Source organism: Pavona decussata, unplaced genomic scaffold (genome assembly GCF_977016875.1).
Source record: "Pavona decussata unplaced genomic scaffold, jaPavDecu1.1 SCAFFOLD_366, whole genome shotgun sequence".
NCBI lineage: Eukaryota > Metazoa > Cnidaria > Anthozoa > Scleractinia > Agariciidae > Pavona > Pavona decussata.
The window spans coordinates 1654197-1676914 of NW_028145742.1; the positions used below are offsets into that span (position 1 = coordinate 1654197).

General features: G+C 39.2%; 2 protein-coding genes across 3 annotated transcripts; both read left to right on the forward strand.

Moving 5' to 3' along the window:
- Positions 1 to 1058: 1058 nt before the first annotated feature.
- LOC146452682 (protein dispatched homolog 1-like) lies at positions 1059 to 11570 on the forward strand. 2 transcript variants are annotated; one of them, XM_085097254.1, is made up of 4 exons: positions 1059 to 1237; positions 6491 to 6623; positions 7515 to 10182; positions 10959 to 11570. In XM_085097254.1, exons 1-4 carry the CDS (start codon positions 1191 to 1193, stop codon positions 11306 to 11308), a joined length of 3198 nt encoding a protein of 1065 aa, XP_084953380.1. In that variant the 5' UTR covers positions 1059 to 1190; the 3' UTR covers positions 11309 to 11570. The 2 variants fall into 2 exon arrangements, with proteins under 2 accessions (XP_084953380.1, XP_084953379.1); XM_085097253.1 differs by lacking the exon at positions 1059 to 1237 and adding an exon at positions 3230 to 3571.
- A 1907-nt stretch (positions 11571 to 13477) lies between these two features.
- Positions 13478 to 22577, forward strand: LOC146452683 (protein dispatched homolog 1-like). Its single transcript, XM_085097255.1, has 4 exons — positions 13478 to 13607; positions 16393 to 16525; positions 18241 to 20902; positions 21685 to 22577. Exons 1-4 carry the CDS (start codon positions 13570 to 13572, stop codon positions 22023 to 22025), a joined length of 3174 nt encoding a protein of 1057 aa, XP_084953381.1. The 5' UTR covers positions 13478 to 13569; the 3' UTR covers positions 22026 to 22577.
- Positions 22578 to 22718: the final 141 nt, after the last annotated feature.

A 22718-nucleotide genomic window follows, 5' to 3' on the forward strand; every position in this document is an offset into this window, starting at 1 on the left:
AGCTCGTTCCACTCCTTCCCGGTTGGACCAAATCGACGCCACCCCTGCCCCCCTCTGCAACACCTCAATCAAGAATTTCTTGAGTAGACAGTTTGGTGTCGAGTATCGCTGTATATTTTTTACGATTTGTGCTCTATTGTGCTGTTGTGAATGAAAATATACAGGGGAAATACGTCTGCGTTCGCAGGCTAGCATGTTAGCAAACCGGGTTTTTTAATGTACGAATAGCCTCCAAACTGGTTTTCTACTGCACAAACCCGGTGTACGTATAAATAAAGAGGCTGCACTGAGTGGAACCTCTTTATTACGGACACCAAGGGGACAGGAATAAGTGTCCGTATTATAGAGGTGTCAGTTTTAGAGAGGTAGGCTTTATATGGATTTCGGTCTCCCAGGGATCAAGTGAACTGTCCGTAATAGAGAGGTGTCCGTATTATAGAGGTGTCCGTAAGGAGAGGTTCCACTGTAGCAAAAGAAAAGTACGAGGAAACCTAGACTTGCTACAAGTCGACCTCTTAAGTCATATAAAAAAGATTTTCGTAGCGAGCGAAGCGAGCGAGACCTCATTAGTCAACAAAGTTCTTCGAAGCGAGCGAGAAAAACGAGGTCGTGCAGCGACCAAGCGAGCGAATTTTAAAGGACTTTTAGAAAGGCTAGAGGACACCTAGAAGCAAGATGACTCCGCGCCTTATATACCGTCCCCTCCCTTTACTTTTTAAGCAGTTCCTTAACCAGTTGGCTTCACGTCCATTAGTCAATATGCTTATGTTACATGGCCCAGAATGTTCATGAAAAAATGTTCATTTAAATTATTTCAGGGGTTATGAATTAACGAAGGGTGATGTCAAGACGTTTTATTTGCACATTAACTATTTGTGTAAAATTCATGTCGGTAATTTATGGACAAGTCATATCCAGTGACATGATACAGGATCTCTTTAAGGTAGCAGATGTTTTGGAAATAAATAGTTACGTTTTATTTCCCCTGTCATTTTTAGCATACTGAGTTGATAAAGTTCAACGCCTCCTTAACCGATCACAGTCCCAGATTCTGGTTCGGATTCTTCAGTACTACGATCGTGGCTCAACAATTATAGAATTTTGAGGCGAAGTTTTTCAGTAATTAATAAAAACAAAGGACACGGTTGTAGATATTGCTGGCGAAAAATCTTCGGAGAGGTACCGAAGAAATGGCTTGCAAGTTTACCATTACTTGCAGGAGAGATCATGAAGTCAGGTAAAATTAACGGCTTAAAGTTATCTATAAACGTTTCTAAGAGAAATAATTTTCGATTCACGGAGAATTATAGCTAAACACGAGTTACCATATCATCTATCTTCATCTGAGTTACTGCTGGGAACCTGCGACGATCCATTTTCTTACTCCATATTTAATTAACACCGAAGCTTACAAAGAACGGTTAAAATCGCAGTGCATCAACCCGCCGAATCACCATCACACATACAGCGAGCAGTCAGCCGGTTTACAGTTAACTCTCGCCTTGCGGACACCTCGCTATTACGGACACCTCAATAATCAGACGGACAGCAGCTAAATCCCGGGCAAAAATATACTACAGACGTTTGGCTGAAATAAATTCCCGCTATCACGGACTCTCGCTATTAAGGACACTTACTCTCGGTCCCGAGGGTGTCCGCAATAAAGGAAGTTGGCTGTATTTGCGACTTGAAGGGCGTGAAAGTAGAAAAACAAATAGAAATGATTGATTGTTATCTATTGCTTGAATTGTAAATTAGCTCCAAGTAGTACTCATCCTTTTTCTTTTATTTTTAAGGGGATAATGTTGGAAAATCTAAGTGCGAACCCGACAAATAAGCGCTTGTTCATTGAATAAGAACTGCCGCATTTTTCTCTAAAATTGACAATGCAACGAAAACTGCAACCGCCTGAATTACGTTACCATTTTTAAAAGTTTAAATGATCCTCGAGAAATATTAGCCAAACACCACCAAAATTACTTCGTAATTTATTTAGAAAAGTATACATCCGTTCATTGTTTGGTTCAGGGTTCTTCATTTTCTCTAGCAGACGGTTTTTCTTTTAAATTTTAATAAATTTTGGACAAAAGTTTAAAAATTACCATTTTAGGCTAACTGAACATAAATTTTAACTACCTAATAAAGGGGCTTGTCAGCCTTAACGCCTACGTGTTATGATAAATAGTGTTTACTTACCAAATAACTGAAATTTATAGGAGCCCACGACCTCTTAAAGAGTTAGTTTTTTTTTTACAAATGAAATTTATTTCTTGGCAAGTCACTGAAACTGAAATTGAAATTTCTTTTTCGTTCACAAAACTATTGTAATTGTCATAGAAATGTCGGTTATGTATTTCTAGAAGTAACTTATTCCTTCACAGACCAATTCAAATTATCTTCTTAGACTTCCTGCAGACGTCTCCTGTTCCCTTTATTGCACGCAGGCTAAATTATTTGTCCGCGGCGTAAAAGTCAGGTGTTGTCGGTCTTAGGGACTATCATTCCTGACAATTTGTCCAGGGGGTATTGAGTCTATTATTTAATGTCTTGAAGATTCATCTTAGCTTTAATTTTTTTGGCAGCAGCTGGACCGCTGATTATTTTGTGGTTTTCATTTAAAACAATGATGCTCTTATATTGCAGATTCAATTTGAGTTTGACAAAGATTACTGACTCTGTTCAAAACGCACAGTTTTCCTCTGTGTTTGAATGGGCTGAACACAGAAACTTATTTACAGGTATAATTTAAACTGTGCCATTGCATCATAAAATTTCTCTTGAAGTCAACCGCCCAATACGTCATGTATCTGTGTACAGTGGTGTTCAGCTGCAGTGCCCCGTGGTGGTGGTGGAAAGAAGAAAAGGGGGGGGGGGGGTGGGGAAGGTTGGCCCTGGGCAACTACACAAGAGGGTATGGACTTCCTCTCTCTCTCGTACGTCACAGGGAGACAATTTCTCCGAAAGCTTTGCAAACTCTTTGAGCACAGTTAATGGTATGAACAAAAGGAGTGCCACCAGTTACCTGCAGTCAGGCGTAATTTGTAGTTGTTTGTTTTTCAAACAACTAAAAGGAAGAGGAGAGTTGAAAGCGGGAAGATTCATTAAAAGTTAATATATTCATGTTAAATTCATTTCGCATGCAATATTTACCAGCATGTTCTTGAAAAAAATATACTTATTTAAATTATTTTAGGGATTACGAAAGACGGAAGTCCATGGCAGCGTATTACACATTAAATTGTTCCCATTCAAAGAACACTTTGAAGAGCAGCGCAGGTGTTGATTCCTGTCAATTCTATTTGCACGCAGAGCGAAGTCGCAGTCATTTTTACGGCTTAAAGCCAAGCTTCTACTAAACACCACAATCCATTTTGGTTACGTCTTTAGAAATATAATCATATTGGTTCGATGCTTATTGAATTTAACGAGGAATTGTTCGACCAATGTAAGACTGGAAATATGTAAACGGTATTGGTAGATCACCGGTTGTAAGTGGACCATCCTCCAAGACAGGCGGCGAAAATATGACTTCCAAGTTTGTCATTACTTGTAGGAGAGATCGTGATGTCAGGTAAAAAGAAAGTAGCTTTAGGTTATTTATAAACTTAAGCAAAAAAAAAAAAAATTCGAGTCGGGGAGATATTTTGCGGTATATGAATTAACATGCGATTTTCCACCGAGTTTTCAGCGGGAAACCTATATGTTATTCACTGTCAGTCGCTTTTCACTGAAGCGCTCAGAAAATGGCAGAAAACACGGTACTCTTTACTTTTGGAGGTGAATAACCGACAAAGAGTCGAACAGAGAGGAGCGTGAATTCTCCAGTATCTGTAATTTGAATTTTACTGATTCATCGGGGTTAAGCGAGAAGATGCGCCTTTTACAGTAAATAGGTTTAAGAAAGGTACATAAGTTTGTCATTATTTCAATTAATGTCGGAAAAATTCTGAAAGCTTCATTTTGTTCCCTTTTGAGTTTTTGCATAATAAACGCCGCAGCTTGCTCTGGATTGAAAATGTAAGTCAAAACAGACCAAGCTACGGTCTAATATCCATTTTAAAATTAGTTTTAAAATTAGACTGATTTCGAGGCTTATCGTTGTTTTAGCTAAAAAGTCAACAATACCAGAAAACTTTTTTTTAGAGAAAGGCATATCCGTTTAATTTTTGGTTTAGGGGTTTTCAAGGAAAGAGAAATTTCTTTTCATGATAAGTGTACAGATACCAATCTACTGCTTTTGTCTGTGGCATGAATTGTATATCGGTTAAAGGGCCCCGGATAAGTATCCACGGATATATCACGTCCAATTTATTTGTTCCCAGAACTATTGAATTCAGTGCCTATGCCATTATCCTTACAAAAAAGGAAATTGTTCAACTAGGACAAATATTCTGGTGTGAGGCTAAATCGTATCGATTTGTCCATTTGGCCGCAATATAATGGTTCCATTAATTCGCGCTTAAACAACTGAAACATTAGCTGCAGCCGGTGCTTAGTCAAAAACTAGGGAGCTTTTGCAACGACGGCGACGGAAACGAGAACGTCAAAAAAGCAATAGGTTTGATAAGTAAAACAACAACTCTGCACGTGCATTACACTTTTTGATACACTTCTCTGCCGTCACTGCACGACTAGGACGTGAAATTTTCTGACGGGACGTTTTCTGCAGGACGTAAACACACGACGAATTTTTGTTTCTCTTCCTAAAGTTGGGTGCAGTCTCCAAAAATTCAGCTCCAGGAAATTTCACCTGCATTTGACATTGACAGCGAGTTGGAATAATGGTGGCGACGTTTGAAAAAATGCGAATTCATTTTAATAGTAACGTTTACGCTGCCTTCGCCGTCGTCTTTGCTCAAGCACCCTCCAGCTGATACGACCTGAAAAAACTAAAATGACGATCCGTGCTACTGGTTGTCAACCCGAGAATTGCATCTCATTTCTTCTTTCTCTTGAAAGGTTTTCGATTCTTACTAATGGGACAATATTACTGTCCATTAACAGCCAACGCGAAAGAAATATAATTACCGATTAGTTTCAAGTTTCCCAAAGGATTAACGACTCTGTTCAAAATACGCTTTTCTCTCGCGGTTTAACCTACTGTGTTAATATTTGATGGCGAAAGCCCAACCAGCTGAACACAGAAGGTAATTTACCGAATTTCTGGTTATTGGAACTTGTCCTTCAGCAACTCTTTTGACAAAAGCCAAAGAAATTACCTAATTTAAAATTTGGCAGGCTGGTACCCATACCAGGGCACTAAAAAGGAGGTTGGTCAGGCATTCGTTTCTTCTTTCGTCAATTTAGCGCCCACCATTTTGTTTAAATGTATGCAGGGAGGCATAGGGAAAAAGCGCGGGAATTTGGCGACATGTCAAGCTTTCGTACATTGTAGGCAGTGTCCATTAGGCCTTTCCCGACTGCGTTGGTAAAATCCTAAAGAAGTGGTCGAAAAAAATGCCCCAAAACGTGCCCAAAATGTCTAAATAGTGCTCAAAAGTTGCTCAAAAAGTGAAAAGTTTCCGCTAAGATTTTCGCTAATATGCACATTTTTACTACAGTAGTAACAATGTATCTTACAATCTATTTTTCATAACGTTAACTCAACGGGTTCTTGCGGAAGGTTGATAAAATATAAAAGATGTTTACTTACATAGAAAGTACACTTTAGCAATTCTCTATTACTAGTCGGTAATGCGATTTTCAGACTGGCGGATTTGTGTTTATTTAGCGGTCTTCATTCTGGTTTTTTTGTTTTGGCTGTCAGTAGCACGGATGAGGATGTCTTTTTTTCAGTGATGTGAATGTGTTATGTAAAAAAACTTTACTATAAGAGGGTTTGGGTTAGGACCTAACCCTAACTCTGTACACCTAGGGAGTGGGGTACTCAGGTACATTATTGACAAAGGGCTATAATCAAAGACTCGTTAGACCAACAAAAGCAAATATGGTTCAGAAATTAACCCCAAAAGGAGTTAAGAAGGAATCAGCTCCTGTCATCGCTTATTTACGTGAGGACTCCCCCCCCCCCCCCCCCCCAAACCTGGGACTGTATAAACACAAAATGTCTTCCAAAATGACATGGTTATTTTTCCTGGTGGTACAGGTATGGCTCTACTGTGTCAACTGTATATGCTTTGACTGCAGAGCTACCAACCTCACCCCCTCAACATGCTGATGAAAATAGCAGTCATAATATTTTATTCACGGAGCTTGTCTAGAAGTCTACTTTGGAGATTTTTTGATCGGTTAAAAAACTCTGCTGCGCCATGTTTTTTCAACCAACTTGTGGGTGTTTGGAAATTGTATGAAACACTCTTTCTTTTATGAGGATATGGAGCAAATGTACTGTTTACTATAGAATCATTTCCGTAGCCTTAAGACCTCTGATGAGAACAACCTCTGATATTCCCTGCCACTTTCTTAGTTTACTTTCCATCCTGCACCAAGGATGATACTCGGTTAATGAAAAATTTTATTTCCTTTTTAGGTTTACCAAGTATGATTTGCTTGCACTCTTGCTGGCCATCTTCATTCCAGTGATTGCTATAGTGCTGACTATGGTGGCAATTCTGCCGGCATTGGGAGCACCACCACTACCAAGCTTTGAGAAACCTACAAAAGTAAGCCAGTTTAAGGTTACTAGCAGCTAGGCCTGAGCATTATTAAAGTATTTTAAATTGTAATGAAGTATTCCCTAAAGTCTGCAGAATAGACCTATTCGGCTAATGCAATGTTGTACCCAATTCAAATCCTTTGGGGATAAAATGTTTTGTTCTAAGTATTTCCATATCATTTAAATGTGAATGCTACATTATAATGCAGATGCAATAAACAAAGAATCTTAACCCCGGGGGATCTGAATTGGGGTACAACATTGAGTTAGCCGAATGGGTCTATTGCATTGCTCTTAGTAATTAAATATCTTATAGCCTATGCTACTCCAGTTTAATATATTTAATTCAGTTTTCATTTCTAAAATTGTCGCTCTTAAGGACGGCACCTCCTTTTGCTACTGCGCATGTATTCTGCGCATCTCATGATGGTCTGAAAAACTCTGATTTCTTAAGGACGAAAGCCACGCAATTCAAAGGTATTTTTGCGCAGTTTATGACTATGCAGGAAAAGAAGATTTTAGTAAGGGCTATTGAAATCCAAAAAGCAAATAATTGGGGGTAACCATACATTTTTTAGTAGAAAATTAAGCTACAGTTTGGGAAAAAATGCATACACGAACTATGTATTTGAAAGCTTTTTAGCATTATGTTATCTCTGAAAAATGCTTGGTAACCCCCTCTTTTCTTTCAGGATTAAAGTAGCTCTTACTAAGATCTTCTTTACCGGCCTAGTCATAAAGCGTGAAAAAAAACTATTGTCCTAGGAGGCACTGTCGTAAATTTTTTTTTTTTTGGTAATTCAACCAGCTCCTTGCCAGAGGTTTGAATTAACTGATTTTGTGGAAGATAGTTGTAGCTCCTTGAGAGCTTTATTCATCATTGCTTAATATTTCCCAGGGATTTGAACCAAGAGGCACGGAACTGAGTAACCAGATTGTGACGGATGGGAATGTTCGAAAAGCACTGGGAAAAAAAACCCTCTTACGGAAACCTCCTAGAGCACAAGAATTATCTGAGGACAAAGCAAATAATGGTCTTGGTTCAGGCAAGCGCAAACGGCGCTCAGTGCAAAGTTCCCTTCAACCTCCTCTCTACGAAGGTTCTGTAATTGAGTCCATGGTGTTTGTCTACAAATCCTCAGACCCACATAAAAACTTGTTTGAGGCAAGCAAGCTTAAGACCATTTGCGCCATGGACACTAACATTGTACGCTTCCACCCATCTTTCAAGCAAAACTGTCTTTATTTTTTTAATAATGGATCTAACAGCCGGGAATGTTACTCAAGTTGGTCTTTGGGAAATTATGTCGCATTGCTCAACAACCGTGGAACTTGTCAAGATATAACTGATGATGATGTGTCAAAGGTGAAAGCGCTGCTGCAGAATTGTTCGTCTTATTTTGTCAAGCAGACGCTCAAGGAAGACTGCCGATATCCATTGGCAAATGAAACAGCCAGCTCAAACTGCCCATCAGTACCAGCGCACTGCATCAAACACAATGCAGTGTACAACATTTTCCAGTATCTTGTAGACAACGAGTTCATGACTATACCGGATCAATCTTTCCTCAAATACACTTTATCCATGCCACCTGTCTACTACGGGGTGGAGTTTTTTTATGAAGAGTTGTACAGCAAGTTGAAGGGCAGCACCAATGTCAAAGAGGGAGTTGAAATAGCGGCATTTAGATTTTGGAATTTTAAGTATGACAAATTTGCAAAGGAGCTCTTTGTTGAGATAATATTCCCTGCTCTTGCAATAATTGTTGTGTTTGGTGTCATGTGGTTTTTCCTTGGTTCTTTTATTCTCACTTTCTGTGGCCTTTTTTGTGTAATTTATGCAATTGGTCTTTCGTATTTTCTTTATAACGTTGTTTTCGGCATGGATTTTTTTCCCTTTCTTAATGTCCTCACATTTGTCTTTTTGGTGGGCATTGGAGCAGATGATGCATTTGTGTACTATGACATATGGAGGCAGACACGGGCTGCAAACCCTAATGCAAACATCATGCAATTGACATTGAAGACTTTGCAATATTCTGCACTTTCCATGCTGGTTACTAGTTTGACAACAGCATCAGCATTTTTTGCTAGTATATCTTCCACCATTACAGCCATCAAGTGCTTTGGAATATTTGCAGGAACATCCATCTTGACAAACTATTTGCTTATGATAACATATTTCCCAGCCGTTGTAGCTCTGCATGAGAAGTGGGTGATGAAATACAGTGATGGTGAAAGCTCAGATGTTTCGCCTTCAGGTGAGCTAACAGATGTTGGAACTGCTGAAACTGTGGAAGCGCCAAAAGCACAAGACATGTCAGAAGGCAGAGAAGCGAACAAAAGCCATAAAACTCAAGAGAAGACAAGCTTCTGTATTTTACAGGTTGCTGATTTTCCATGCTCCCTTGCGGTATCAGCAATGGGTGCTGTGCAAAGATTTGGCTCCAAGATCTTTGGTCGGTGGTTGCCGTTCGTGGTTATCAAGTTTCACTGGATTTGGATAGCCCTGCTAATCTGTCTTACTGCTGGCTTTTTGTGCGTCAACTTTGTAAAACCTGGTCTTCACCTGCCGGAGAGTGATGAATTCCAAGTATTTTCTGATTCGCATACACTGGAAAACTACAACTTAAACTACAAGAGATTCTTTCGGTTTGAGCAAAGTGGAAGTATGGAGATACAGCTGATCTGGGGGATCAAACCTGTTGATAATGGTAACCACTTTAATCCAGATGACAAAGGAACCCTTGAATTTGATGAATTGTGGTCGTTGGGTGGTCTCCTTTCCACAGAGGGGCAACAGTTCCTGCGCTCTCTATGTTCATCCGCTGAGAAGCAGTCATTCTTTGCTGCATTTTCTGGGGATTTGGGATGTCCAATGGAAGCATTAATAACAGCGTGTGCCACTGGCCCCGATGCATGTTGTGGAAAGAATGCTAGCTTTCCTTTTCCGGCTGGTGTTGCTGAGAAATGTCTTCTAGCATTTGCATTAAGTGGAGAGGAAACAGGGTTGCTGTTTGACGCTAATAGTGGAAAAGTGAAAGGTTTTAGAATGGGGATCATTGCAAACCAATCATTTACAACAGCCTTTTCTGTGATAGATGGTTTCTATGACACAGTAAATTCTTGGGTTAAAACTGAAATGTCCAAAGCACCAGCTGGATTGCAAAATGCTTGGGCAGGCAGTTGGGGGTTCAAGTTTTATGGCCTACAGATTGGCCTCTCGGAGGGCACCTATTCGTCATTAGGCATATCAGTAGCTGTATCGTTTGTTGTAATGTTGCTTACAACACTCAACATCTTCATCAGCATCTATGCGATCATCACCATTATTGGAGTTATTGCAATCACTATTGGATCTCTGGTGCTGGCAGGCTGGCAGTTGAATATTTTAGAGTCTATTGTGATGTCAGTGGCTGTGGGGCTTTCAATTGACTTCACCATGCACTATGGCGTAGCGTACAGGTTGGCTCCTGATAAAAGCAATAAAGAAAGCAGGGTGCGCTACTCACTAGTGCACATTGGATCGGCAATCACCATGGCAGCGCTGACAACCCTTCTTACAGGTGACAAATTTTTTCATATTCTCTCTCGTTGCTTTCTATTCTTTTAAGCTGTTGACAATAATATTGCCATACAACATTGCATAACTCAGTATTATGTGGTTCCAGAAAATATCCTCCCTCCTACCATAGAAGGTCATTACAAATTAAAGGAGATAAGGGGCCACAAGGACTAACGTTTTCCGAAAGGAAAGTATGAAGCTACGTTGTAAATTTCAGTGTAATGGATATTTTTTGGAACAGTGCACTGCAGCTAGTCACAGAGCAGGGTACATTGACCTAAATTTGAATTTTTTTTTTCATAGCAAGACTAAGGGTGCGTTCGATTGAACCTAATAAGATTATTTCGGGATAGAAATAGATACGATGCCTACCAAAAATCACTCAAAATGGCTCTTAAATTATTGCCGGTGTATCAGCGAAAGTTTTCAGATATATCTTCCCAAATTCACGTGAAAAGAGAAATCTAATAGCTATTCCGCTCAGTTATAGTCTTTTTCCGGAATATGGTCAATCAAACGCAACATTATATTCTGCAACCATCAGACTTTCTTAAGCCAGGTTTAATTATGCTGTATGATTTGTCGTCCTGGCAGTGTTGGAGCACAAATTGTACAGTGTATTTAGACACCCAATTTCGATTTTGAATTTTGAAGTTTGAGCAAAAGAGAGGCTGTCCACAGTCTAGTGACATCACCAAGTCTTCAGTTGCATGAGCAATGTCAGGCAAGACAGAATGCCTCTGGACTAGAATTAATTGTCTGTTTCCTTTGTTTCAGGCTTGATGATGATGCCTGCGACAGTTCTGGCGTACTTTCAGCTTGGTCAATTCTTGATGTTGGTCATGGTTTTCAGTTGGTTTTATTCCACCTTCATTTTCTTATCCATCTGTGCTGTGATTGGTCCAAAGGACAATTTTGGACAACTGAGCATCTCTAATCTGTTTCGTCGATGTTGCCGAGGCAAAGATGAAGTCTCGAAGGAAACCGCTACTGATAAGAAAGAGCATGTTATCTTAAACCAAAGTGCTGTCGGTGATCGGGCTTCAGAACAAGTTAACGTTGCTACCTTGAACCCAAATGCTGTCAGTGATGTGCCTCCAGGAAAAGCTTATGACAGCATGCTGTAAAGGTTAAATGATAACTGCGATACTATATAGAATGTGTGTAACTACTACTAACCGAGATTATCCACACCGTGAAAAAGGAGTCTTGTTTTACTTCACGAGGGCTACTGTAAATATCACAATTCCCTTGTCTCGATCTATCTGCAGAGAAAGTTAATTGTTTCTCTGATCAATTGCTAAGAATCCCCTATTGACTGTAAATAGGCCGTTGATTTATAGCAAGCCAAACTGAGGGTACGTTCCTTTATGACCCAGGCCCCAGTTGTTCAAAAGGCGGATAGTTTTGTCCACTGGATAGGTCGCTATCCGGCAGATAAAATGTGGGCAAGATTTTCCCAATAGCCCTATAATTTGTGGATAGATTAGAAGCATATGTGAAATTAAAGTATGGGATTGTGTGGAAAACTTGCCAAAGGCGTTAGTTGGAGTACATTTGCTCCGCTGGATAGTGACTTATCCAGTGGATAAAGTTATCCACTCTTTGAACAACTGGGGCCTGATCAGGATCAATGATCCAAGATCACTCGGATCAGGGTGCATCAAGGGAACCGACGAATCCACTCTGTGTAAGGATTCGTCGGTTCCTTTGATGCACCATGATCCGAGTGTTCTTGGATCACTGATCCTGATCTGGATCATCCCAAAGGAACGCACCCTGAGATAACGCATTAGTGCTGGGAACGTTTAATACTCGCTAGTTTTGTCAGTGCTGTTTTGTTTTGCAGTTTATTTTTATTATTGTCATAAGTTAATATATTGAACCTTTGTATTCATTTTTAAATATAATTTTTTGAGTTTATTTTATAGGCAAATTTACTCTCCTGGGTTGTTCACTTTGTATTGATCATTTCTAATATAAATGTAAATTAAGGTTGAAATGCCACTGCAAAAACCGTGATCGATCAATCTTGCTCTACGTTGGATCAAACAGGATAGTGATCAGTAAAAATCGATAAAAATAGGTCAAGTAGAAATGAAAGTCAAAAGGACCACTGCAAGGACTGATCAAATAACGTGAAAGGCTAGAGTGGACGATATTTCGACTGGCCAATACCAGTCTTCATCAGGTTTATTAGTAAAACTCACGAATTCATAGAATATATATGTTGTAAAATAATAACCGGAAGTACTATGATATGACGTGGTATGGTGTAGCTAGATAAGCAAACAGAAAAACAAAAATTGTATACCAGATTTTAGTCCGTCACGTTTGTTTTAAAATGCCTAGAGGCTCTAGCCAACCCTTGAGCCTTAAAATCAAAATTGACTATCGTAGCTTCATTATAAGCAGTAAAGGTGGAATCCTTAGAGGAAGACACGAACTAGGCTACTTTGTGAAGAACCTTTTTGTACCACTCCTCATACAATGGTTTGCCTTCGCAGAAAAGAAGAGTATGAAGTGTTTAGTGAATGTAGTTAATTAAGATGAAACTATTATTGCGTTCGAGGTAGAAAGAACGCACTCCTATGCAGTTTGGAATCGAGATTGCATTGTCATGATGGGATAGTAGATCGATGTCATCAACGAATGGATGTGGTATCCCCATATCCCCCGCCGATTTTTGCGGGGGCGGATGACATCATCACCAACTTGGCAAAGTTGATTATGACTACTTGGATGCGGGCAAAATAGTGCTCTGATTGGACTTACTACAAGGCAACCAGCTGTTAATATTGTACCAGAAGATGTGCCAAATTGACTTCAATATTGTGCATGTTGTATGTATTAATTTATTCCTTTTATCTTGAGGGCCGTAAGTTAAAAAACTGTAATAGACTCATAAATGATAATAGGTTTAATATTACGCCTCTCCCTTTAAATAAATTGTATTGTATATCACCCAAGTTTCAATGACTTGTGTACACGTCACCTGACAAAGGTTTGACCTAAGAAAATATGACAGTGCCTTGTCCTGCTTTCAGCAAGAACGGTAAATCACGAAAGCTTTAATGTGAGCTTGTGATTCACCTTACGTGCAGAGCAACTTGCGCTGAATGTCTTTCACCTGTCATGAACGTGAAATGCCGAGAACGTGTGGTACTTGACCGCGAGCTTTTACTTCAACGGTAATTCCACATTGTGCAAGTTGAACGGGTTGGAATAACTACAAAGGTTACTAGGTCAGACAACGTAAAAAAGTGCATATAATTAAACTTCCGGTAATCCGGGTTAATAACACCCATGACGTCACATCTCTTATAAGCAGAAGGTGAAGTTGAAATCTGTGATTGAAGCTCGTGAGCCAAGCGGTTGTCATACAGAAATGGGTAAAGTAAGGGTTGGTTGCTCGCCTAATTTAAGGTAAGAGCTTTGGTTTTCGGTAGGTTTTGACAGAAAATTCGTTGCTTGAGCTAGACTTCAGTTAATTGTAGTTTAAGTATTGACTCAGCTGTTGTTATTGATCTAGAGCGCTTTTCATGCACTATGGTATTGCTAAGATTTCAGCAAATTGTAGGATATGGTAGAGATTGTGCTGTAAAATTTTGTTCTTTCGTTTGAAAATATCTTGCGCCCTGTTAAGTCGATCGAATTTAAGTCTACAAGTTGCAATACGATTGTTTTGCCTCCCAGGGATTTGGTACAAAAATTGAAATAAGCTGAAAGGGGGAAGTATCACGCAAATTTGCTGTCATTTCAAAACCCAAAAATGTTTGTCTGTCAGCAGAAACAACGAAATAATTGTCAAGTTTGTTATAAATTATCACCCCAGTGCAATAAAACTGTCGATTAGTGCCTCTGGCCAGAGACAGAGTAGGCCGGTATGGATTGAAACTTGAAAAATGTCAGGCTTATGTTTTTCAAGTTCTCGCATTTTTGTTTCCAAAATGCGCTAGAACAGATCACGAGTTGTTCCTTTCAAGAATTGAGTTGATTTATTTCCTCTTGTCATTCTAGAATTATTTGTCAGCTGATTGAAGGTCTTATTTCATCATTTTTTACCAAATATATCAAAAAACCCATGATACTTCCCCTTTAAGTACAGAATATTTATGCAACCGTTGCTGGGCGTTTGTGAACAACAAGAATGATTATTCTTTCCTGAAAAGAATCCGAGAAATAGCAGAATGACTTAAAAATATACTATATTCAATGCAACGTATTTTTCAAAACTCTTTCTGATCATTTAAGTCCCGGTTTGGACGCCGTGGGAAAAAAAAATAATCGCCCCCGGCTATCATTCGAGGAAATAGGGCTCATGTGTGTAGCGTCTAAATCAAAGCCGGTCCACAGCCGTTATTTCCAGCTAAGCCAGGCCGGAAAAACGGCTGAGCAGATCTTTATTGGCCGTTCTGAATTGATTCAGACGCCGTACTTCAAATGAACTTAATTCATTGAAGCTTAATTCGATTCGGCTCATATGAAGTACCGAAAGGGGGCAATTATTCGAGGGAGGCGATTATTTCAAATATTTCTCACAGGAAGTCGTGCCCTAAATATTTTGTTTTATTATACCGTTAAATAAAAAAAAACTAATCACTTCAAAAATAAACCGAACATGGGCTTTTCAACTGTTTCAGTTTCATTGATTAATCAGTGTTCAATGTCAATGTCTTCGGCATCAGAGCCTGAATCATCACTGATCACTTTTACTGGACCAGACTCCATTTCAGCTTCATCATCCAGATTTACCGCTATGCAGATCCCTGCAAATGGGTTGGTGCGAGGAGCTGTGACGATGTCAGTTAAAGACTGTGGGGGGGGGGGATTATTTTCAACATTTTCGTCAAAGGGGGGGGGGGGGGCGATTATTCGAGAGAGGCAATTAATAGAGGGATGCCTATTATTCGAGGAAATACGGTAGTATGCTTCTGTGAATTAAGTGCGGCGTCTGAATAAATTCAGCCACGTTTAATTAATTTAAGTGGATCTAAATTTGAATTTGATTCTGCTCATGTAAAGTACAATGTCTGAACTGGGCCTAAGGATGCCAAAATGTCCATTTGCTGCAAACTGTTCGAGAAGACTTCAATTTTATTGAAGGAAATTATTAAGCTGCCCTTCAACAAGAATTTGTAATCATGTTGTGATCTGTGACACCATGACACCAAAATGTTAAGCAGTTAAAGGGAGAAACAATAATTTTGTTGATGCCTGCAGCTCAGATTCACCTTACACTTCTTTTGTGCTCTTGTTACTATGGTCATGGAATCTTTGATTGTGATAACACCTTTTTACTTCTTTATTTTTGACAAACTGGCACTTTGCAATAATTCATAGTCATATAATATCCCAGTCTTCTCTTTCTGGTCATGCGCATTACTGTAACATAAATACAAGTGCCGTAATGTATTTACAAAGACATGAAGTTACATCCTTGAATGCTTTAGAACAGAACAAAGCATTTTAAGACCTTTTCTATTTGTTAATTACAAAATTGTGCCACCAAACTGGTTTACCTGCTGTAAGCAACCACCCAAAAGATCAAGCCCAGGTCATCACTTATTTGCCAAGCATCCGTAATTTCTAACTTGTTTATAAATGAGCGAATGGTGAAAACAGCAAGAACAGTACTGATACTGAATCCTGCAAGGGACTGTGTACCATACATCACTGGCATCTTTTACAAACACAAATTTATGTAAAAACCAGGAAGAAAGCACTAAAATTTGGAGGTATATTTGAGGTTGACTTGAACTTGAGTCAGGCTCAAACTTGGCTTGTACTCCATGTACAAGCAAACTTGTTTGACCTTTGTATGTGCGTCATGTTTATTTGCATTCAGTTTTTCAGGGATGTTATGATGTTGTCATTTTGTTGTGGTAATGTGGGTGTCTGTATCACAGGTGATGTTTTATTTCTGTGATCTGAATGTCTTATGACAAAAACCTTACTGTGATAGGGTTTGGATTATGGCCTAACCCTAACTCTGTACACCCAGGAGTGGGGAGGGAGGGGGGGTCCCGGGGGGGGGGTACTCAGCTACATTATAGACAGAAGGGTATGAATGATGTCAAGTTGTCAGTCCTACAATTAAAGGTTGTCTAGTCTAACAAAAACAAAGATGATCCAGAACTTGACCCCAAAAGTCAGAAGGAATTAAGGAGGAATCAGCCCCTGTTAATGAAAAATTTTATTCCCTATTTAGGTTTACCAAGTATGATTTGCTTGCACTCTTGCTGGCCATCTTCATTCCAGTGATTGCTATAGTGCTGACTATGGTGGCAATTCTGCCGGCATTGGGAGCACCACCACTACCAAGCTTTGCGGACCCTACTAAAGTAAGCCAGTTTAAGGTTACTAGCAGCTAGACCTGCAACCTTTTTCCCAGGAAGAGGAGAGACCCTGGAAAAGGTTGTTAGGTCTGAGCATCATTGAAGTATTATGAATTCTTGTCAAATATTCTCTGAAGTCTGCAGAATTTCTTTGTTCTTAGTAAAATTCATCTTATAGCCAAATGTTACTCCATTTTAAAATATTGATTTCATAATTGAATAATAAAAATTATTTATTTCACTTTCTGAGTTTTTATTTTTCAGTTCATTTTTAAAATTGTTGCTATTAAGGACGGTGCGTCCTTTTGCTACTGTCCATGTATTCTGCGCATCTCATGATGGTCCAAGAAACTCTGATTTCTTCAGGTTACCCTATACCTTCAGAGGTGTCTTCAGAGCTGTCTAGTGTCCAAGTGATGTAGCACGTCTGGTTTAAACTGTAGATACCTGACCCCTTATATCAAATTAAAGTTTATAGAGCTGGCTATCAAACTAAACCAAGAATTTTGAAATAAAAGGAATTGCCGAATTTTTAGTGCTGTTTTCTCGAATGAATTTTTTCACTTGGAGGAGCCACTTCCAAGAGCTAAAACTCAAATGGAATTTGTTCGTTTGCCTTCAAATTCGAACAGTAGCTAGTTCAACACATAAACAACAAAAACGTTTGTGTCTGCGAATTTTTCCTTTCGAAATATTTTTTTCTCCTAGAGCGATTTTTGTACGATCACTCCCCTTTTTTTTTTCATCCTGTTTCGAAAATGCTCTATAACTTTTCATTGCGATTGAATATGGCAAAACGCAAGCACGTTTTTTTAGCGCTTTGGGTCTGGAAACTGAGGAGCAAATTAAACTAGCAGAAAACAAAATTTGCTTTGACTTGTAGCTTTAAAAAGGTGATTCAGACGCTCGTATTGAGAGGTCGTGAAAAATTCGACAATTCATTTTATTCCAAAATTCTTGGTATACAGTTGACTCCCGATAACCAAGTTATTGGGAGTTGACTGTAGTTTGATAGCCTGCTCTACAAGCTTTAATTTGATATAGGGGTTTAGATATCTACAGTTTAAACTGGATGCACTACATCGCTTAAACGCGAGACACCTCTGAAGGTATATGGTAACCTTAAGGATGAAAGCCTCGCAATTCAAAGGTATTTTTACGCAGTTTATGACTAGGAGGAAAAGAAGATCTTAGTAAGGGCTATCGAAATCCAAAAAGAAAATAATAATTTTTGGGGGTAACCATGCACTTTTCAGAGAGATTTAAGCTTCAATTTGAGAAAAAAATCCATACATGAACTATGACAGTATTTGAAAGCTTTTTAGCACTATACTATCTCTGAAAAATATCTGGTGACCCCCAATTTCCTTTTGGGATTTCAATAGCCCTTACAAAGATCTTCTTTTTCCTGCCTAGTGTAAACTGCAAACAAATACCTCTGTATTAGAGGGCACCCTCCTTAATACACATTGTAACTTTCTTTTGCATTGTTCCCCTACGTTATTTTAGTTCCATGTCAATACATTGATTTTCCTACAACACATATTTTTGTATCATTGTAACCAACCGACATGATTTAGTGTTTTCAAATTAATATATTTTCCCAAACTAAAGCCGTTGAATTTAACAAGATCCTTGCCAGAGATTTGAATTAACTGATTTTGTGGAAGATAGTTGTAGCTCCTTGAGAGATTTATTCACTGTTGCTTAATATTTCCTAGGGATTTGAACCAAGAGGCACGGAACTGAGTAACCAGATTGTGACGTTTGAGAATTTTTACCAAGCAATGGGAAAAACACTCTTAGGGTATCCTCCTAGAGCACAAGTATCTTCCCAGGTCAAAGTAAATAATGGTCTTGGTTCAGGCAAGCGCAAACGGCGCTCAGTGCAAAGTTCCCTTCAACCTCCTCTCTACGAAGGTTCTGTAATTGAGTCCATGGTGTTTGTCTACAAAGCCTCAGACCCACATGAAAACTTGTTTGAGACAAGCAAGCTTAAGACCATTTGTGCCATGGACACTAACATTGTGCGCTTGGATCCATCTTTTAAGCAAAACTGTTTTTATTTTAGTGATGGAGTTAAAACAGAATGTTACTCAAGCTGGTCTTTGGGAAATTATGTTGCATTGCTCAACAACCGTGGAACTTGTCAAGATATAACTGATGATGATGTGTCAAAGGTGAAAGCGCTGCTCCAGAATTGTTCATCTCATTTTGTCAAGCAGACGCTTAAGAAAGACTGTCGATATCCGTTGGCAAATGAAACAGCCAGCTCAAACTGCCCATCAGTACCAGCGCACTGCATCAAACACGCTGCAGTGTACAACATTTTCCAGTATCTCGTAGACAATGAGTTCATGAGTACACCGGATCAATTTTTCCTCAAATACACTTTATCCATGCCACCTGTCAACTACCAGGTGGAGTTCTTTTATGAAGAATTGTACAACAAGTTGAAAAGCAGCACCAATGTCAAAGAAGGGGTTGAAATAGCGGCATTTAAATTTTGGAACTTTAAGTATGACCAATTCAGGAAAGAGCTTTTTGTTGAGATAATCTTCCCTGCTCTAGCAATGATTGTTGTGTTTGGTGTCATGTGGTTTTTCCTTGGTTCTTTTATTCTCACTTTCTGTGGCCTTTTTTGTGTAATTTATGCAATTGGTCTTTCGTATTTTCTTTATAACATTGTTTTCGGCATGGATTTTTTTCCCTTTCTTAATGTCCTCACATTTGTCTTTTTGGTTGGTATTGGAGCAGATGATGCATTTGTGTACTATGACATATGGAGGCAGACACGGGCTGCAAACCCTAATGCAAACATCATGCAATTGACATTAAAGACTTTGCAATATTCTGCACTTTCCATGCTGGTTACTAGTTTGACAACAGCATCAGCATTTTTTGCTAGTATATCTTCCACCATTACAGCCATCAAGTGCTTTGGAATATTTGCAGGAACATCCATCTTGACAAACTACTTACTGATGATAACATATTTCCCAGCCGTTGTAGCTCTGCATGAGAAGTGGGTGATGAAATACAGTGATGGTGAAAGCTCAGATGTTTCGCCTTCAGGTGAGCTAACAGATTTTGGAACTGCTGAAACTGTGGAAGCACCAAAAGCACAAGACATGTCAGAAGGCAGAGAAGCGAACAAAAGCCATAACACTCAAGAGAAGACAAGCTTCTGTATTTTACAGGTTGTTGATTTTCCATGCTCCCTTGCAGTATCAGCAATGGGTGCTGTTCAAAGATTTGGCTCCAAGATCTTTGGTCGGTGGTTGCCATTTGTGGTTATCAAGTTTCACTGGATTTGGATAGCCCTGCTGGTATGTCTCACTGCTGGCTTTTTGTGCGTCAACTTTGTAAAACCTGGTCTTCGCCTGCCGGAGAGTGATGAATTCCAAGTTTTTTCTGATTCGCATACACTGGAAAACTACAACTTAAACTACAAGAGATTCTTTCGGTTTGAACAAAGTGGAAGTATGGGGATACAGCTGATCTGGGGGATCAAACCTGTTGATAATGGTAACCACTTTAATCCAGATGACAAAGGAACCCTTGAATTTGATGAATTGTGGTCATTGGGTGGTCTCCTTTCCACAGAGGGGCAACAGTTCCTTCGTTCTCTATGTTCATCCGCTGAGAAGCAGTCATTCTTTGCTGCATTTTCTGGGGATTTGGGATGTCCAATGGAAGCATTAATAACAGTGTGTACCACTGGCCCCAACGCGTGTTGTGGAGAGAACGCTAGCTTTCCTTTTCCAGCTGGTGTTGCTGAGAAATGTCTTCTAGGATTTGCCGCATCAAGTGGAAAAGAAACAGGCTTGCTGTTTGACACTGATAGTGGAAAAGTGAAAGGTTTTAGAATGGGGATAATTGCAAACCAACCATTTACAACAGCCTTTTCTGTGATAGATGGTTTCTATGACACGGTAAATTCTTGGGTTAAAACTGAAATGTCCAAAGCACCAGCCGGATTGCAAAATGCTTGGGCGGGCAGTTGGGGATTCGGGTTTTATGGCCTACAGATTGGCCTCTCAGAGGGCACCTTTTCGTCATTAGGCATATCAGTAGCTGTATCGTTTGTTGTAATGTTGCTTACAACACTCAACATCTTCATCAGCATCTATGCGATCATCACCATTATTGGAGTTATTGTAATTACTATTGGATCTCTGGTGTTGGCAGGGTGGCAATTGAATATTTTAGAGTCTATTGTGATGTCAGTGGCTGTGGGGCTTTCAATTGACTTCACCATGCACTATGGCGTAGCGTACAGGTTGGCTCCTGATAAAAGCAACAGAGAAAGCAGGGTGCGCTACTCACTGGTGCACATTGGATCGGCAATCACCATGGCAGCGCTGACAACCTTTCTCACAGGTGACAAATTTTTTCATATTCTCTCTGGTTGCTTTCTATACTTTTAAGCTGTTGACAATAATATTGTCATACAGCATTGCATAACTCAGTATCAAGTGGTTCCAGAAAATATCCTCCCTCCTACCATAGAAGGTCATTACAAATTAAAGGAGATGAGGGGCCACAAGGACTAACGTTTTCAATGGAAATTATGAAGCTACGTTTTAAATTTTAGTGTTATGGATATTTTTTAGAACAGTGCAATACAGCTAGTCACAGAGAAGTGAACATTGACCTAAATTTGAAATTTTGTTACACAGCAAGATTAGGGTGCATTCGATTGACCCTAATAAGGCTACATTTATTCCGGAATAGAAATACATGCGATGGCTACCAGAAATCACTCAAAATGGCTCTTAAATTATTACAAGTGTATCAGCCAAATTTTTGAGATACATCTTCCCAAATTCATGTGAAAAGAGAATAATTATTGTAATAGCTATTCCACTCAGTTATAGTCTTTTTCTGGAATGTGGTCAATCAAATGCAACCTAACATTCTTTACTGCAACCATCTTCTTAAGCCCGGTTTAGACGGTACGATTTGTCGGCCTGACAGTGTAGGACCACAAATCCACACAGTGTATTTGGACACCCAATTTCGATTTTGAATTTTGTTTGAGCAAAAGAGAGGCTCTCCGCAGTGTAGTGACATCACCAAGTCTTCAGTTGCACGAGCAATGTCAGGCAAGACAGAATGCCCCTGGACTAGAATTAAAGCATTGTCTGTTTCCTTTGTTTCAGGCTTGATGATGATGCCTGCGACAGTTCTGGCGTACTTTCAGCTCGGTCAATTCTTGATGTTGGTCATGGTTTTCAGTTGGTTTTATTCCACCTTCGTTTTCTTATCCATCTGTGCTGTGATTGGTCCAAAGGACAATTTTGGACAACTGAGCGTCTCTAATCTGTTCCGTCGGTGTTGCCGAGGCAAAGCTGGAGAGGAAACGACAGACAAGAGTGAGCTTGTTATCTTAAACCAAAGTGCTGTGAGTGATCGGCCTTCAGAGCAAGCTAATGTTGCTACCTTTAACCCAAATGCTGTCAGTCATATGTCTCCAGAGCAAGCTAATAACACCAGGCTGTAAAGGTGAAATGATAACTGCAATGCTAAATGGATTGTGTGTAAATACTTTCCAAACGAGATTATGCGCAATGAAAAAGGACATTCATGTTTTATTTCACAAGGTCTACTGTAAATATCACGATTTCCTAGGGTTGATCTGTCTGCAGACTAGAAAGTTCGTGTTGACTGTAAATATGCCGTTGATTTAAAGCAAACCAAATAATTTGGTTTGCATGCATTATCTCAATTATTGGGGTAATGCATGCTTGAAACATTTAATAGGCTCTAGTTTTGAAGCTTATTTTTATTATGGTTATTGTCTGAGTTAATATATTGAACCTTTTAATTTATTTTTAAATATTTTGACTTTATTTCATAGGCATATTCACTCCTCTGAGTTGTTCACTTATTTTAATAAATTTGTGATAGATGTAGTTGTATTAGATGATACACAATTATTGTGTGGCAATTGTTAGTTCCATTATGTTAATATTTACCTTTGGACAGGCTGTGTATTTATCACCTCTTATATTGTTTGTGTGCAGAAATTCAATTAACGTTTTGCCCATTCGTATGCCCCTGGAGTAGTAATCTGAGATTAGGGGAGCGCATTTGATGACACATACAATATGTTGACACAGTGCAAGCATGACATGACTGTATGCGGGTTGTGTAAATTGTCTTAGTTTGTATATTTGTTGGAATAATAATAAAA

Bases quoted from the DNA above. Each gene is read 5' to 3' on its own strand.
- LOC146452682 (XM_085097254.1), top strand. From the start codon at position 1,191: ATGGCTTGCAAGTTTACCATTACTTGCAGGAGAGATCATGAAGTCAG. The intron at 6,624-7,514 runs GTAAGCCAGTTT...AATATTTCCCAG, and splicing joins GCTTTGAGAAACCTACAAAA to GGATTTGAACCAAGAGGCAC. The intron at 10,183-10,958 runs GTGACAAATTTT...CCTTTGTTTCAG, and splicing joins GCTGACAACCCTTCTTACAG to GCTTGATGATGATGCCTGCG.
- LOC146452683 (XM_085097255.1), top strand. From the start codon at position 13,570: ATGGGTAAAGTAAGGGTTGGTTGCTCGCCTAATTTAAG. The intron at 13,608-16,392 runs GTAAGAGCTTTG...TTCCCTATTTAG, and splicing joins GGTTGCTCGCCTAATTTAAG to GTTTACCAAGTATGATTTGC. The intron at 16,526-18,240 runs GTAAGCCAGTTT...AATATTTCCTAG, and splicing joins GCTTTGCGGACCCTACTAAA to GGATTTGAACCAAGAGGCAC.